At 37.7% G+C, this 19,073-nt stretch overlaps 1 protein-coding gene across 1 annotated transcript in view; it reads left to right on the top strand.

The window, feature by feature from the left end:
* Window positions 1-1,663: 1,663 nt before the first annotated feature.
* LOC107038166 (protein gooseberry) overlaps window positions 1,664-19,073 on the top strand; it is a 27,785-nt gene continuing 10,375 nt past the window's right edge. The window contains exons 1-5 of the mRNA XM_015257084.1: window positions 1,664-1,721; window positions 8,231-8,544; window positions 9,098-9,227; window positions 17,581-17,752; window positions 17,928-18,200. Of these exons, the coding sequence (XP_015112570.1) occupies window positions 1,667-1,721; window positions 8,231-8,544; window positions 9,098-9,227; window positions 17,581-17,752; window positions 17,928-18,200 (944 nt within the window). The 5' untranslated portion in view covers window positions 1,664-1,666. The remainder of the gene's footprint in view (window positions 1,722-8,230; window positions 8,545-9,097; window positions 9,228-17,580; window positions 17,753-17,927; window positions 18,201-19,073) is intronic.

The raw sequence follows: 19,073 nt of genomic DNA, 5'->3' as shown, positions 1-19,073 counted from the left end.
CAACGCTGGGCCGAGATGGGCGCCCAGACCTGGCCCGATGTTATCATTCCAGGTTTCAACCAAGTCCGGCGCGGTCCCGGTTGAGGAACGGGTCCCGAAGTTCGGCAGGCCGGCCACCGGGCTTGGGCCAAGCTCGGCCCATTCGTTTTTTCGTACGTGGGCAACGGCTGGAGCCCATAATGACCAGGCTCCGGGCCACCGCTGGCTGGGGCTTGGTTATCGAGCTCCGGCATGCCAATGTTCGACCAAAGCTGGGCCAGATCTGTCAACCAAGGCTCGGTTACCCGCCCTTCCCCCGAGACTCAAGCCCTGGTCCCCAGGGGTGGCCAAACCTCGGTCCAAGCTTGGGCGCCCAGACTTGGCAAGCCCAGGCTTGTGCCAGACTTGGCTCGTTTTTCCAACACTGGCATTTCCTACGTGGGATAGGAAAGATTTTTCACCGTGGATATAAAGTAATTTTTTTTAACGTGCATATACGGTGAGTGCGAATAGCGTGCAGTGGGTCCATTTTTTACCGTGGATGCAAGGAAGATTAAGGGAGGATGAATCAAAACAGACATACGAAAGGGACAATCGAAATAATTACAAGGGAGGGTCAATCGAAATGGTCATAAGGGCGGGTCACAAGGGTCATGAAAAACAAGTTTCTAGGGTCAAAAGGGTCACACAAAAAAAGTAGTCGCTAGCGTCACGAGGGTCACAAGGGTGACACGCCTTGGTTAAATGCGTATTTGACTGAAAATTTTTTGTTGGAGATTTTTTTGATTGATCTTTTTTCTGATAAAATTTCAACAACAATATCTAAAATTCAGTCAAAAACGCATCCAGTCAAGATATAGGTAGATAGATAAAGTTAAGGTAGTCATTTGCAACCCGGATAGTGTGATAGGCCAGCAAATTTCCAGTAGTTCTCCTAATATTAAAAAGTACCTTCCGGAAGTTCAAATTCGTTTTTCTTTAATACCTCGAGAAGTTCTGAGGCAAAATGGGTCGTCATATTCAGTTTTTCAGCTAAAGTTTTTATAATTCTCCAATGGGGTCACTATATCGATCCCAATTTTCCAATATTTCAATTACCATGATTTTTTATTTATCAAATTTTTGCTCAAATTTCGAAAAAAAATTATCCAAGAGGTCGCAATCATCCGAAAAAAATCGTAATAAAGAAATCAAGGCGCGTGGGAGTGATTCCAAGAGGCAGTCCGTAAGGGCGGAGCAAAGGATAAGTTCCCTCCACCAATAAAAATGCTCTCCCTTGTCGGTGGTCGCGTGGATCTCCTTTTGAGTTCCTTTCAACTTCTTCCGACGGCTCAAAGGAGGTGGAGTCACTTTTTAAAGGCAGTGGTGTTGTCGGCACCACTTTGGCCTGGCTCTCTCCCCCTCCGGCATCGCCAACAAGAGATCCAACTTAATGATTTTACTCAACAGTTGGAGTCGAGACACCGACGGTCCAACAGGTCCGCTGTCACTCAAGCCCTCAGGCGCGCACCCCGTATTCATTAAAAAAAAACATTTCGGAAAATTGGCTATCTTCGCAGTTCTTCGAGTTTGTGACAACCAGTGAATTAATTATAAACTGTTTTGTGATTGGAAACTTTCGTTTTTTGGCTTTTAATACTGAGTAAAGAGAGTAGAGACAGTGATAAATTGAGAGAGAGTCTCATTCATGGCTGTCAGCACTTTCAACATGGCACCTTACTTCGCTGGATATCCGTTCCAAGGTAAATTCATCAGAATTCATATTATTAATGGAAAAATTTAGTAATCAAAGTTATTCAATTAATTAACAGTTATTTCGTTACTCGACAAACTTCTCATCTCATTGATCACTATCTTATGTCCAATTCTGTGTCGAGGCTTCATGAATTCAAAAGTTAATTAACTTGTGATAATGATTAATGATCAGAGATTCTCATCAGTAGATCTTAATTTGTTAATCTGACATTAATTCTCGGGGATTGTGAGGTAGGCACTTGCAAGAGCCCATTTTGCCCCATCCGTTATCGAGACGTCAATAAAAAAACTATTGAGAATTGTTATTTAGTATTTTCTGATTTCCCAAGAAAAAAAATATTAATTTTGATAGATGAGTTTTCGAGATAATTGAGCTTTTCTCATGAATCTCCTCTTCCTCGTAATGTTTTTTACACCGAAATTTTATGCATCACGACCACCCATATTATACCCGCATACCGCGGAAGCGTATCATGCATATTAACTCCCTGAAAATAATTTTCGAGCATGAATTATGTATCATACCCGATTGATTTGACCAGTCTCTCCAGAATATTTTATTTTCAAATTTCCCGCGTCGCTCCAGGTGATTCCCCTAATTGTAAACCCCCATCTAAACGCCAATGCATCATTCTACTACTCCCTCAACCCCAGAATCAATTGCACAAAACGATAATACACGTTTTGAATATCTCCGAACATTTGGGTGGGAGGTTTATGGTGCAGAATCGCGCGCCATCCGGTCAAGATAATCCAAGCTGACGTCGGCCCACAGTGGAGGGCTTCAATCATCGCTGCCGTCGCCCGAGGTCTATCCGATATCAGACATTAGACGGGGCCTCTCTTATATCTCCACGTTTATTCCTACACCGTAACCTTATGTTTCAACGCCCCATGCATACCTACCGCCGGTATCGTAAAACATAATTCTATCCATCATGAAGATATTCTACTTCCATAACATCCGTTCCATTTCCTAGACACTTACTTGACATGGAAAGATGTCATAAGTTCTTCCTTTCGCCAATTTTCATGAATTTTTGCAAATTCAAAGACAATTTTTTCATACTTTGGGGAAATCGAAAGAAACGGAAACAAAGTCGATCTCAAAAAAACTCAAAGTAATGCTGAAAAGTTTGTGAATCTCTCAATTGACATCAACTTAGGTAATGTTGCCTTAAACTATATGAAATGTCCTGCAAAATCTACTACAATTGAATTCATTCTGCCCCATTACTCCCCAACTGTTAGAACCAACCAACCGTTCAATAGGAAATCGTGAATTTTAGATGCCGCCTGTCAGGTAGAAAAAGCGTTTTTCTTTAATTAGAGGGGTCAAATAGTTTAACCGTGAAGCGTGAGAACGCAAGGGAACTAATATTGAGGCATCAGAAGAAATGGTCGAAGAGTGAAAAAAAAACAATGAGGGATAATAAAAGAGTTTTTCTATCACTTGAGAGGTAGGAGAGCTACTTTTCTAAACGGACGGGCAAAATATTTATATCAGAGCATCAAAGCGCAGAACTCTAACCAATAACGAAACATCAGAAGAAATATTGAAAGAAAATTCAAGAAAATTCCAATAGAAAAATTATAACAGTCATTTTTTACCTTTTGTAGAAGCAAAAATGCCTCTTTTCCTTACGGAAGGGGAAGTGATTCCACTCAAAGCATCAGATTGCAAAAAACCTATAGCGCATCCCAAAATATCATAAAAAATGTTGAATCAACGTTTAAAAGAATTCAATATAAAATTACGGATCATTTTGGTACCGCTTACCAGCCATAAAAAGCTTTTTTTCTCAGTTGTAAAGGTTAAATAACCCAACTAGAGCAACAGATTGCAAGAGACCTAATCCATCACAAACCATAAAAAGGAATATTTAAACAAAGCTCGAAAATAATCATAGACACTTCAAATCCTTTGTTATTCAATACTTGTCATACCTCATGCTTTATGAGGCTCGGCGGTAATTGAATGCGATAAAGAGTCATTGTTTTCCCAATAGCCCATGCGTCCCCTGCGTTTTATCAAAAGAAGTTGACCGTCATCGTCAACATCCGACACGAGTCACCGCTCATTTTTTCTTTCTCTCATTCCTTCTCCAATAATATTTCTTCCCTCTTGGCTTTTGAATTTTTCTCTCCCTCCGATTTTTTTCAACTTTCTCTCTTTCTCTCGCACCAGTGAGGTCCCCCTGATTCATTTGAAAAAAGGAGCGAGAACTGGCAGGAGAAGTGGCTCGAGATGTATGCGTGGAGGTCTTGTACATGTTAACCCACGACGGATACTAGGTGTGACGTCAGTCAGGCCCGAGGGCCCGACGGGATTACAGGCGAGATCAAAAGAACGCCGACACACTACTCCGACGCGCTATGGGCCCTCTCCCTCTCTCTTGCGGGCTGTGCTCAACGCGCAGGCGCGAACGCGAACGACTTTAAACGCCTAATGGCGAGATAGGGGAAGGGGGGATTATTTTTTTCGATGTTAGATTCGTGTAATGATTGGTTTTAGCAAAACAAACCGATCATTCTGGGAATTAATTGGTATTTATTTTGGACCCTGAATAGCGTGATGATTCGAAATTGAGAAATCAATGCTAGGGAGCCCACCAGATAGTTCAGAAAATTTTTGATTTCAAACTCTGAATATGAACCCATTTTGCCCCCATATTTCTCGAGATATTCAACTTTTTTTCCCACAAACTTCAGAAAAATTTCAAATTTCACCAGTTTTTCGTGGCGAGGGTTAACTTGCCAACGCGGCCATCGCCCGAGGGCCTTCAGCCAGGGAATGTTGAATGTGGAGTGGGTTTTTTCACTTGGAAAATCTGTGGAATATTCGGTTTGAAAATTGTGTTAAATTTTCAGATGAATATTATGTGGAAATTTGTGATGAAAAATTGGTGCGGAATTTTGGCCCGGTGGGGGCTCGAACCTGGGAGTTTGAGGTTGTGAACCTCATGCTGCTACCAAGTGCGCCACACAGCCGGGTTATCACAAACTTCATTTTTGCGAAAAATGAAAAATATTTTTCAACATTTGAAATTTTAATGTGCATTTTTTTGAATGGATAATTAATGAAAAACATTTTTTGTAGTGTAAAAGAGCCCTGAAAAAGTAAATTGAATATTACGTGTACATAATACCACAACCCGGAGGCTTAGTAAAAAAAAGAAGTCCGTTGGTTTACAACTCGTGGCAAAACCACGAAGGCCGTATAACTCGAAAAAGGATCCTATGTCCATCCCTCAAAGCCGCACATGAATAAACCCGGTATCTCTTTCCGCACACGCGATCCCCATAGCGTTCCGTATGTCTCTGCATTCATTTTGTCTTTAACCCAGACAACCCATCAAACCGCGTAATATGTCCCACGTAGGTTGGTAATTATAATTAAGTTAATTAAAGGTAACCTCATTATTGGTAATTAGGAGGCACAACTTGCGTGTTGTGTATCTGACCTAAAAAGGCAAAATGGGGTGCATTTAAAGGACAGAAAAATTTCCCAGCAAAAATAGTGATTTTTATATTATTAACTTTCCGATCTATCGGGTAGTTATAGTAATGACCCCGAAAATTGAATGGGCAATTTCCATGATTTTTCCACTTTTCTTGACGTTTAGAATTATTTTTAACAAATTTTGAAGACATGTTTGTTTGTGTGTGTGTGTGTGTATATATATGAATATATGTAAACAAAATTTTGCCCGACGATTACTCTTCAACGAATGATGCGATTTAAAATTGTTCTTTGCAATCGATGCATCTTTGTGTAACTTCGAACTGATTGGTTTGTGAAAACGATCGTCTCAGCGCTTCTCTAGTTATAGTCCGTAAGCTAGGGGGGTTTTTGCACACATTTTAGGTCGCGATGATTTTTTCATTGGATTCTATGTTTTTCGACCTGCTGAATTCGAATATGAAAGTCCGCGGCTCAAATTCCTGTGTGTTTTTTTGTTATTAACAATTTTTTAATAAGTAATTGAAAAATCGAATTTTCGGGTCGGGAAAAATTTTTTCTGTAAAATATACGCCATTTTAAGGGGGGGGGATGTCCTGAGCCATTTTTTTCGTATTCGCAACGGTTCCATCAATAAAAAATCATAAACAAATGATTTTTCTAGGTATTTTCGAAAATATTGATTTTTTTTTTCGTATTTCACGTTGTTGCATGAGTTATTTATATGATATATCATGAGTCATGGAGGAAAGGACTCAATTTACAGTAAATTAGTCATTTTTCAATAATTTGTTTAAATAAAAAAAAATGAATTTTCGACGGAGAAAAAAAATTTTCTGTATGTTAGAAGCAATTTGAAAAAGGTAAGTCCTTATAATACTTTCTCTAAAGTCAACCATTTGTTTTTTTTTTTTTTTTTACGGCCTCGGAGTCCCTTTTTCGGGTCCCATTCGGCACTCTATCCAACCCTATGCATGCGGCTGTGGATTCTACACTGTACCGCATTCGCACTTCTATAGAACATAGAAGTAGCATGGGGAAACCACAGAAAACCCATGCCGGTACAGGCGGTTCCTCTATTAGCAACCTCCCGCTCGCCGGAGCCTTCCGTTGAAAAATTCGGTTCCACGGGGAATCGAACTCACAACCTTTCGCACACTAGACTTGCGTCTAATCCACTCGCCACCGACGTCGGTAGTCAACCATTTGTTCATAAAAAAATTATGAAGAAATTAATTCCTCACAAATTCACCCGAAATTTATAGAAGGAGAAATCCTGCAGAACTTGCGCATTTCATTCATATAAATTTGAACAAATCAATACTTTCAGGGCAGATTAACATTTTTATGGCTGTATTTGTTTCAATAACGAAGGAAAATCTTCAATCGCAATAGTTTCAATCCTGTAACGAAGAGGTAAAACGGTTTCAGTGGAATTCTCGCTCAGTTTCCGAAGAGTATTTTCGAATCTAAGGCAGCTGACGTGATTTTTGTGAAAATCTTTTTTGAAGGTCTCACTTTGCTCTATAAAAAAGCTCTTTAGAGAAATTTTGCCATCTTTTTTAGATCCCGAGATATTTCTCGGAAACGGACCTCCGAACGAAATCTGCTGGAACGGCTTTTCCTCTGCGATAATGAATTATTTGAACAAAATGTAATCAGTTTTTATCGCCATTCGGTTCAAAAATGCTCTAATAACAGATGTGCCTGTGTAAAGGTCGGAATTGTGTGTATCAGTTTCTGTTCTTGTAAAACCAAAGGAACGTGTCATAATAAATATACGATGAAATAACTGCAATGTGGAAAACTTTTATTGTCCCGGATCCTGAGAGTTTCATAATTTTTTTATGAACAAATGGTTGACTTTAGAGAAAATATTATGAGGACTTACTTTTTTCAAATTGCTTCTAACATGCAAAACATTTTTTTTCTCCGTCAAAAATTGATTTTTTTTAAATTTAAACAAATTATTGAAAAATGACTAATTTACAATAAATTGAGTCCTTTCCTCCATGATTCATGATGTATCATATAAATAACTCATGCAACAACGTCAAATACGAAAAAAAAAGTAATAATCAATATTTTCGAAAATACCTAGAAAAATCATTTGTTTATGATTTTTATTGATGGAACCGTTGTGAATACGAAAAAATGGCTCAGAATATACCCCCCTTAAAATGGCGTATATTTAACAGAAAAATTTTTTCCCGACCTGAAAATTTGATTTTTCAATTATTTATTAAAAAATTGTTAATAAAAAAAAAACTCACAGGAATTGAAGCCGCGGACCTTCATATTCGGATTCAGCAGGTCGAAAAACATAGAATCCAATGAAAAAATCATCGCGACCTAAAATGTGTGCAAAAATCCTCCTAGCTTACGGACTATTATTCGCAAAAAACATGTAGAAAAACGCCGAACATTACATTTTTTTGTCTAATTCGATCATTTTTCCAGTAGAAATGATACGATTTGGATTGTTTTTCATTCAATCCATGGATATTCGTATGCAGTACATCAGAACGGATTTTGAGCAAAATCGATTCAGGCGTTTTCCAGTTTTTTCTAAAAATAAAACTTCTAGAACTCGGATTTTTAAATTTAAAAATGTGTCGTATTTGTGCAGAAACTGGATTGCGATATAACTGAAAGCTGACTGAATTCAGATGAAAATTGTCTCAACAGTTATTAATTTACCCGGATAAAACTTTCAAGATTTGGGTCTTTTCCTAATGAATGAAGGAAAGACAATTGGTCGGCAAGTTATTGGTTTGATCCGTAATGGGTTTCACCCAATTCGACTAACCTCTACCGGTTACACCCTAATTCGGGAGCGAGCAAAGCGAGCGACCGGCACTGATTTTTTATATTTTTTATTATTTTATATTGTATTATTTACATTCCATGTTATATAATATTATTTTATATCATTTTTTATATAGATTAATAAATATTTAATATTTATTTTTAGCTGAATTGTTCCGATAAAATTATAAAGGATTTTTAAAAATGGTGTTCATTTTCTTCTAGGTCAAGGAAGGGTGAATCAGCTGGGTGGAGTTTTCATAAATGGCCGACCTCTGCCCAATCACGTGCGATCGGAAATTGTGCGGTTGGCATCAGCCGGAGTTCGTCCCTGTATGATCTCAAGACAATTGAAGGTCTCTCACGGTTGTGTCTCCAAAATTTTGAACAGATTCCACGAGACTGGATCGATCAGGCCGGGAGTCATTGGGGGGAGTAAACCCAGGGTCGCCACACCGGAAGTCGAGGCGAGAATCGAGAAGTTGAAGAGGGAGAATCCGAGTCTCGTGGATTGGGAGATACGAACGCAGTTGATAAAGGTCTGTTGATGAAACATTTGTTTTGACTTGAATTGTCAAATCGTCGTGTGCAAATCGAGAAATTCAAAGGTCTACTCATAAATGAAACAATTTTGGTGATCCTAATGATTGAAACTTCCCCTCAATCATGAGGTACAGAGACTCACTCCACCTGCCCCTCCAAATCGAGGTTAAAGATGTCTATATGAAACATTTACATTGAAAATACACCAACATGTGAAGTGGAGGGGAGTTTCTCTAATCCCTGTCAATCGCTCCCGACCATTCTTTGGAATTCTTCGACAGATGAGTTGAGGAGACACGTCCTAAACATTACTAAAGTCTCTTTAATTCATGTAAAGATAAAAAAATATAACCAGTTATTTTGAGGAAAATTTCCAGCTCACAATCATGGATAAATTAATTTCTGTTACATGTAATGATTCGAATTTCCCCTCAACCATGAATTATAGAGACTCCCCTCCCTCTTGCTCCTCTCTATCGACCCCTTAAAATGCCTCTCAAACCTTGGCACAAATGTATTAACTTGCCATTCCGTTTGTGCATCTGTCAGCAGGAGGGCCTCTGTGACAAAACGACAGTCCCCTCAGCCTCCAGTATCAACAGACTCCTCAGAGGGCCCGGAAATTCCTCAAGACCTGGAGACGACGTACGAGCCAACCACTCCATCAACGGAATTCTAGGTAAGTCCCATAATTATCAATCGTGAAAAAAATCCTGACTTTCGAATTTTGCATGAAAAATAATGTCTCAATTCCCTACAAATAAAAATAAAATAAATCAACTCACTTAAAATAAGAACTGACAAATAAGTACGGATCCTCTTTAAATTTTGTGATGAGATGTTCCGAGGCGTAAGAAACGCATAGAATTAAACTTACCGTCGGCATATTTCCAAAGGCACACTGAGAATGGTTTTATTTATTGGAACACGCAAAGAGGTTGCAACAACTCTTTTTCTCACTTCAACGATGAGGATAAAATATATTGGGTACCCCGCTGTGCTCTTTATTATCATTGCATTTTATTCTTATTGTTGAGAGAGGATATTCACACAATTGGATGTATAACATTTTTAACAAACTTAGATCAATGAAAAAGAGTTTTTCAATTTCTCTTCAATGTGCGGTTATGATTTTGAGGTTTAGAAATTAAAAAATATTACTTTTTCACTGTTTATAAAGTAAAAAATGAACATTTTGGATAAATAGCTCGTATATTAATCCAGTCAATACAATTCAGAATTGAAATTTGGAAATAGACCCTGCTTCTACTATTAAATTGTTGGCCTTTCCCCGTGATTAACGGGACCATATAGGGGCTCAAATTGTGAAGTATTTCTGGTACCAGATGACAAGGTTTTAAAATATCATCAAATTCATATACTATTCAAATTCAACATTTAAATTTGATATGATCAAAATCGATGTAGGAAAGCGTCATTGTGAATGTTCTGGATAACTTGGACTCAATTTCAACCTGTATGAGGCATATATAAGTTTAAATTTATATGCTCATATAGCTGCACGGTCTCATTACACACCTCCACCTCCCTCCATAAGGCAATAATTTTTTATAATTGAAAATATAGAGGTATACATATGAAATTATGTCATTAATAGCAAAATAAGGTCCGATAACCCTACCAGCTCTTGGGGTTACCTAGGGTTCACGACGGCGACGTGGCTGGAGTTGAATCCCCAAAAAATTGAAATTTGCTAAATTTCCCATGACGTCCATGATCTTGATAGAATCATTGAATTATTGCCCCTCCACGTGTGGTTCATCCTAGAAGAAATATATTGATAAAAATAACTGCTTTAAGGGGGGACCCCAGTGAAATTTGAAAGTCTTCGGTGGATCTGGGGACTTATTGAGCAACTTTAGTTATATGATGGGATATGTTAAAAAGTGGAAAAAATCCCAGACCCAATCGGTTTTGCCCCGTACTTAAACGGAAAACGTCGTTTTTCGTGTTTCTACCTTTAAAACGTTCCTCCCCGAGTGGAAATTGCTTCAGGCCCACCTGAAGCACGATCAGAACTTGATCAGGTTTTTGTAAGGTTCGACTGATCCGGTGATTATTGATGAGAACCTGACCAAGTTCTGATCCAGCAGATCGGATCTGAAAAACTACAGGCGGGTTCAGATCAAGTTCTGATCAGGTAAACATGATCAGATGATGCCTGATGAGAACCTGACCAAGTTCTGATCCAGCATATCGGATCCGAAAAATTGCAGGCGAGTTCAGATCAAGTTCTGATCAGGTAGACAAGATCAGATGATGCCTGATGTGAATCTGATCAAGTTTTGATCCAGTAGATCGGATCCGAAAAACTGCAGGATGATTCAGATCAAGTTCTGATCAGGTAGGCACGATCTCACCCTGAGGTCGGCTGCTTGACCCCAATTTGATCAAATTCCGATTTGATGTCTTTGATCGGTATTTGAACGGAGTCAATTGAAAAGAAAATGATCAGATTCAGATCCGGTCCACCTAACATTAATTTTAATAAGTTTTTCATATAATTTAATTAACTATTATTATACTATTCAAATTAAGTTTTATCAACCATTAGCAATAATTATTTTCAATCTTTAAAAAGGATCATTATACTATAAGTAAAATAAATTAAATTAATTTAATTTAATGAATTTAATTGAATTAATCAATTTAATTAACAGCCAGCCCTTCCCAAATGTACAGAAGGGAGGGATGATGATGCCGTAAATACGTATTAGAGGAGTATCAAACTTACACCCAAATGATCTTGAAAAAAAAATTACTAAATGTCTATTTATTTATTAGTGTTATTGTTATTATCATTATTATTATTTATTATTGAAATAAATAAATATTCAATTGAGCATATTTTATCTCTGAGAATACACACGCACATCCGCGAGATCAGGAATAATCGTAAATTCAACGAATACCCCGATACAAATCATATAGGCAATGTACAGTTTATTCAATAGTAATAGCGCGATAGCGTAGTGGTTAGGGCATAGGATTAGCAATCTTAGGATCCCCGGTTCGATCCCTAGCATCGGTAGAAAAATAATAAGCTTTTTCAGAGGTAATAGCAGTATAGAGATTCATTAAGAGAGGCTGCCTACGGTGAAAGAATTGAATTATCTTTTGTTTTGGATTAATTATCATTGATAATTTTTATTGATACTGACAGACAGGTCATCCGGTCTTCATACAGTTGACTTAATTTTGTAAAAAAAAACAGTGCCAAGAAAAAGTTTGGGTTGGTTCTTACTGAGAAGTAGAAATTTTTTAAAAATACAAAGAAATGAAAAAGAAAGCCACGTCAGCAATGTCGAACGAACGAACNTTCATTAAGAGAGGCTGCCTACGGTGAAAGAATTGAATTATCTTTTGTTTTGGATTAATTATCATTGATAATTTTTATTGATACTGACAGACAGGTCATCCGGTCTTCATACAGTTGACTTAATTTTGTAAAAAAAAACAGTGCCAAGAAAAAGTTTGGGTTGGTTCTTACTGAGAAGTAGAAATTTTTTAAAAATACAAAGAAATGAAAAAGAAAGCCACGTCAACAATGTCGAACGAACGAACATAGTGCATAATCAGATTTCTATGAGAAAAATAGTTTCAAATCGAATAAGGATTAAGAAAAAATTCTTCATGAAATAAAAAACTACTAGAAGGCGAACCAGCGTCCTTGGCGCGGATCAAAAGATGGCGGATTAGATTGATACTAAACAGTGAGTTGAAAAATTCGGCGTCAAGAACGTTGGTTCTCCTTCTAGTAATTTTTTATTTCATAAAGAATTTTTTCTTAATCCTTATTCGATTTGAAACTATTTTTCTCATAGAAATCTGATTGTGCACTATGTTCGTTCGTTCGACATTGTTGACTTGGCTTTCTTTTTCATTTCTTTGTATTTTTCAAAAATTTCTACTTCTCAGTAAGAACTAACCCAAACTTTTTCTTCGCGTTTTTTTTTTACCAAAACATTTGTTTTTGTTCTTTTAGGGAGATTTCATTATTTTTTTCAAAATAAGCAAGGAATCTATTTTATATCCTATACATTTTTCTATTTCCAATTCAATTCAACTCATTTATTTTTCATAAACGATAAAAAAAAATTATTTTTCATACTATAGATCATCTTACCAATTAACAATCGATGCAAAACAAATAATTGTACCTCACAGTCATCATTTCCACCGACTTTTAATTACTTATTCCAGATTTTCCGACTTAATTTGCTTCTTTCAGAATTTATTTATGCACGGAACTAAGTTGAAAAATATCTGTGGAATTTATCGTTCATGCGCCAAATTCAATTTGTAAATTCCCGGGCTCCCTCCTTGGTCTGTGCGGCTGTATTGCAGTGCTACCAACTTCGAAACAAAAAAATGATGGGAGATAATGTGAAATACGAGAATGTGCATGTGAACCTGTTGCTAGGCGCATCTTTTTTAAAATATTGATTGGAATAAAAAAATAGTTACATCAATGAGAAGCTTGTGGTCGATTTATATAATATAACTAAGATTATTTTTCATGTAGCTTGTCACATTTGTATTTTATTTAATGGATATGTGTCGGAGATAGTGGAGGGGGTAGTTGCTTCATGTATAGATACACGGCAGTGTATCGGCCAGTTTTGTACAGTCAGAGTCAAAACTTTTTCTTGGCCGATACGCTGCCGCGTATTTCGATTAAGTTCGGATCCATTCGTCCTGATCAAATCCGGATTGGTCAGAGGCGTAACATGTCTGATCAAGACCGGTTCCGTCAACTTTATCAATACCTGATCAGTGGTCAGATCTAACCTGATCCAAACTTGATCAAGACCTGACCGGAATTTCTACTCGGGTCGTTTCCCAATTTTGATCTGATTTGTTTTTTTTTTCAAAATGTTCATGAGACAATGAAATGCCATGAAAGTTCATGAACAAAACAAAAAAAAAGAAAAAAAAGGGGGTTTTCCTTCTGATCGGCAACTATTCAAAATGAAGACGTTTCAGGCATAATGCAAAGACAGAAGGGAAAACGCTTTTTTCGGTTTTTTCATTTTTTTTTCGGTTTTCTTCGATTTTCTCATGATCTATAAAATGGATCGTTAAACGGAAGCTTAACTTTGTTCTTTGGAGTCTCACGAATATTTTCAAAAAAAAAATCGGATTAAAATTGGGGAACGAGGAACGTTTCAAAGGGAGAAACATATGAAAAACGACATTTTCCGTCGAAGTACAGGGCAAAACCGATTACCCGATCGACCAGACCGATTTTGGGTTCAGGATTTTCCCACTTTTTAACATATTCCACCATATAAATAAAGTCGCTCAATAAGTCCCTAGATCCACAGAAGACTTTTAAATTTCACCCGGATCCCCCCTTAATGTTTTTTATATGGTGGACTTTGAGGTTATGAAATCGGTGAGATAGGCGTTTTTTACTGTTTGTATAAACAGAAAAAAATGTTTCTCGAGGTAGAATGGGAGAAAATAGTTCAACTAGAGCATCGGAGTACAAGGGAACTGATGTACCGCCGCGTGTGGTCCCTCGGCCGTTACCTTGGGGCCCTCTCAATACTAATCTTTGAGAGGGGTGCCGCCTCGAACGCTGCGAGAGCCACAACTTTTTCACCTTTCTCTCGGCAAAAATAAAATCATTCCAGTAATTTTCCCATCGAACCTCATACTCTCACGATTTTTTTTTCACTTCAATCCGTTAACCACTGGACGGTTTTATTATTTCCGAAAAATGTGGTCTTTGTCTAGGGTATGTGAAAGTATGCGCTTTGAATGGCCAGGGAAATTTCCCGCAAAAGTCAATACGATGATCCGTTTTACCGCTCTAGTTTTTTAATTACAGAGATGAGAACTTGTGTAAGCGAAAATCAACTTTTGTAATAATGAAAGAAGAAATGGGGCAAAATAGGTTGTCATATCGACTTTTCCACAGGAAATTTTCCGATCTGTCGACTGGGGTCCTAATCGACTCTAGATTCCAACTATTTATTTCTTCTGGAATGAAGTTTTATGTGAAAATAGATTCCGCAAATTTCAAATGAGCCGACACTAAGTTTACGTTTCTATGAAGCGATAAAACCTCCATTATCTCACCGAATATTGTTCTCTATTTCAACAAATTGTGATACCATCAAAGACCCTACCGACTCTACATTACAAATACCTGAGCATTAGAGCATTTCTCAGATTTATTACCGTTCATTGTAACTGGAGAGGGGAAAAAAAATCAAAAGCGCATTTCTGCGATTTATCGTCTTAAAAATAAAAGGACGAAAGTGTAAGAAAAAAATCTAATAATCTGGAAAAAGTTATAAAGAGGAAAAATTGAAGGTATGTATACGTTGATGGGTCGTTGATGGGTCGTCGCGGAAATCGTCAGGCTTCGTCGGAATCGTTTGGTGTAGCCCCCGGAGGATGCGTCGCGGAGGATTTACGAGCAAACCCAGAGGCCTTTAATCTTGGCGAAACCGCATACACCCAACTCTCAACTCAACTCCCTGATGCCCTCAAAATGGCTTTTAACGCACTTGTCTTACCTCCGCTTGTCCATCCATAACAGGTGGCTCAGGATTCATTGATTTAGACATTTATTTGAATCTGGAAGATTCACAGCGTAATTTTTCAACTAGCAGAGTCCAGTGTGAGCTTAATGAATAGATCGGAAAATTTTCGTTTCCAAACCCTGGTTATAAACCCATTTTCCCCCGATAGTTCTTAAGATATTAACGATTTGTTTTGCAATTTTTTCTGATTTCTGAATATCTCAACAACTAATGGGGCAAAACGGGTTCAGTACCGGAAACTTTCCGCTTTTCCGCCAACCAATGATGGGGTTACACTTGAACCCAAACTCTCAACTTTTACGTTATCGCATAAGAATTAATTGAGAGGTGGAACTCACTTTGTGGTTCTGTTTCGAGTTTCTTTTGTTTCTCTTTATACGTTTAGTACTGCAGCGAATTGAATACAAAGGATATAATGTAGTCTCACCACATTTTCTTGGTATCTTGGTTTTTTGATTATTTATTAAAACTTCAGGCAAAAGCCCATCGAAGCTTACCGGAAAAAGTATACAAATATATATATACAACTTTTCTTCACACGAAAATCAATTAATTGAATATATAAATATAGAAAATGTCCAGAGAGAGAGGAAATTATATCCAAGAACTCATAGCTGAACTCACATAAAAATCTCGAAAATCTCGTGGATTATTTGAATCTTGATAATCCACGGCGTAATTTTTTAACTTGAAAGGCTCAGTGTAGGCTGGTTGGATTTATCGGAAATTGTGCGTTTCGAGAACCCTAGTCATAAACTCATTTTGCTCTGATATTTTTCAAAATATTGAAGAAAAATTTTTTTGCTGATTTCGGAATGTTTCGACAACTTACACAACTTGACAAAATAGAATCGCCATGTTAATTGTAAGTAAGAGCCCAAGGGCTGAGACTACGACTTAATTTTTCTAAGCTTGTCTAAAATTGTACTTATACATTATTCAACTGTATTTTATGTTAAATAAACGCCTTTAATCATTGAAAAAATCTCGACAACTAGTGGGGCAAAATGAGCTCATAACCAGGGTTCAGAAGCGGAAATGTTCCGCTCCATTCGATGATGTCACTCTCGACCCCAAACTCTCAACCTTTACATTATCGCATCATCATAAGAATTAATTGAGAAATGGAATTCACTTTGTGGTTTTGTTTCGTGTTCCTTTCGGTTTCTTTTCGAGACGTTTAGTGCTGCAACGAATTGAATACGAAAGATATAATGTAAGATGGTGTGTAGCAGCTGAAAAATCGCCGCTGGGTATACGTTCATGTCAAAGAACTTAATTCCTGTTGCTCCCCCCCCCCCTTCCTCCACGATCCCCCCTAATTTCTCCGGTGTTTTAGTTTAGTATAGGCTGAGGGTTGCCTTCAAGACCTCCGAACGGTCTGTAATCACGGGTGGAATTTAATGGTAGGTTGCTGACTCGGGCGTGTGAACTGTGGGCGGTTACCAACTTCGCTTCCTATCTTGGTATCTGACGTCTAGCACGTGCTGGATACTGAAATTCCCCCACTCTCTTTCGGTATTTTTTATTATCATTCAATTTTTTGTCGTTTGAAAAAATATCTGAAAAGAGTTTTTAGGTGATAGCCAGGGAAATTGGAGACCGAAAGCACAGTATGACATGTTTTTTAAGTATATTAATAATCGAGATACAGTTTTAGAAAAAAAATTGAAATTTCATGGACAGCTAACTAGTAATTTTCAGGAAAATGACATCATTAAATCCGATTTAGGGGGAAAAAATCATGAAAATTCTACAATATCTATACCTAAAATTTTCTTATTTCTATTAATATTAATTTTCATTGAATAATTGAAGTGAAATTTGCAGTTTTTATTAATTTTATAATGCGATAAAAATTTTCAAGAAATGTACCGGAAAATTCAGTAAGAATTGGTTATTAGTGTAATTCATATATATATCGTATCGTATATTGTGCATCAATGGCAAAAAGGCAAGACTTTCCGCCCGAGGTGCACATACGATTTTTTAACACGCTTGCAAAGGAAAGTTCGTATTTTGCTTTTTGATGAGCGGGAGGAAAGGGAGCCGAGTACTTTCTGCCCCAGGGTGGAAAGTTGCGCCCAAGAGCTGAAAGTTTTGACCTTGTGCTCACTTTCCTCCCGCTCATCAGGGAGAAAAGTATGAACATTCCGTGCAGGGGTGTGGAAATAGTATATTTCGCACCAAGGGTGGAAAGTTACGTTTTCCTCGCCGGAGGTGCACATGCTATTTTTTAACACGCCTACAAAGAAAAGTTGATATTTTGCATTCTGATGAGCGGGAGGCAAGTGAATACTTTCCACCCTAGAGCGGAAAGTACTCACTTTCTTCCTACTTATCAGTGAGCAAATTACGACGTTTCCGTGCAGGTGTGTGAAAAAAATCAGTAATTTGTTGAGTAGAATGTGAATTTTCAAATGTAATTTTTTTGGAATTTCTCTGCGGTTGCAGGTGGAAGTAGTGGAGATGATACAGACACTGAGAGCGAGCCTGGTTACGTACTCAAACGAAAACAAAGAAGGAGTAGAACAACGTTTACTGGTGAGCAACTGGAACAGCTGGAGGCTGCTTTCCATAGGACGCAGTATCCTGATGTTTACACCAGAGAGGAACTTGCGCAAAAGTAAGTTAGATGTTGCCAATATAGTTTGTATTTCATAGTGGACACAATTTTTCTCATCAATCAAACTTTGTCAACCCTACCTCTCCCCCCCTCGCCATCAGGGCGTCTAATTGATTCGTAAATAAAGGAAAACGACGATTTGCTGAAGAGAGATTTGTCATTTTTGTTGTTAAAGGACTAAATTGACTGAGAATCGAGTGCAGGTGTGGTTTAGTAACAGACGAGCCCGCCTGCGCAAGCAATTGAACAGCCAACACAATACCTTCAATACAATGAGTTTACAGTCATTTCCAACTCAACACTATCCAGCAGCGACTGAAGGTTATCAGGGATATGGGCAGGCGACGGTAGCAGCAACCACTGCGGGATACACTCAGCATTATAATTATGGGGATAACTACTACAGTGCGCAGCAACAGTGGCCTCGAGCTACGCCTGAAAACTACGGGTAAGTGATTTTTCATGAAAAATATGTTATAACATCATAAAACTAATTTCTTGAGCCAAATTTGTTATCAGTTATTGATAAAAAATTAAAACTTTATGACTTGAACATGAACAGTTCACGATAAAGTGAGAGTCTCATGGCTCAAGAAATGGTTTCTTTTGTGTCAAGAGATGAGGAAATGATTGCAAATGTTACATAAATTTACTTCATAAAAAGTAAAATACTTTAGTATTGAATGAATAGAGAATTTATGCAAAGGAAAACCTCTAGACATTTCCGAAATATGTTCAAAGGGAAGAAATAACTTTAGCTCGTAGCTTCTTTTATGACTTCTATGGCTCAAGAAATAATTTTTTTAATATTAGGTCGCTTTTTTCTGAAAACAGGAGATTTCTTGTTGCCAAAATAGATCTAATGGCTCCATAACAATTATGTTCTCTCTGCAAGCAAAGAATGTCATTTTCCGAACCGCTCTCCACTTTTCCTCGTCCGGGAATTGATATTCGCCCTTCATGGTGTAACTCAACTCACCAATACACACGAGTAAAAACCCCATAACGATAGGCCGGAAATATACTATTCCAGCACTACTTCGTTATTCGATACTCTCATATGTATTTTGCCCTGGAAAAATTTTTATTTTGTGCGAAACTATCCCTAGTAGAAGTCGTAGTAAGCTCATTTCTACCTCGATGTGCGAGGGCGAGAACTCGGGACAATCTCGTAAGTCGAGTCTGAAACGAGCATGTTCTTGATTCGGACGCATCTTTTATCGAATCAGAGTGACGAACACGTGCACTAACTTCGGAATGAATCAACAGTTCGAATCTGTTACGAGTGGGTAAGTTCGTGCCTTACATGCGAAAGGTTCCA

Source organism: Diachasma alloeum, unplaced genomic scaffold (assembly GCF_001412515.2).
Source record: "Diachasma alloeum isolate Michigan unplaced genomic scaffold, Dall2.0 Dall_scaffold_00278, whole genome shotgun sequence".
NCBI classification, from domain to species: Eukaryota; Metazoa; Arthropoda; class Insecta; order Hymenoptera; family Braconidae; genus Diachasma; species Diachasma alloeum.
The sequence above is the reverse complement of the archived record's forward strand: the minus strand, read 5'-3'. Positions and strand labels throughout refer to the sequence as shown.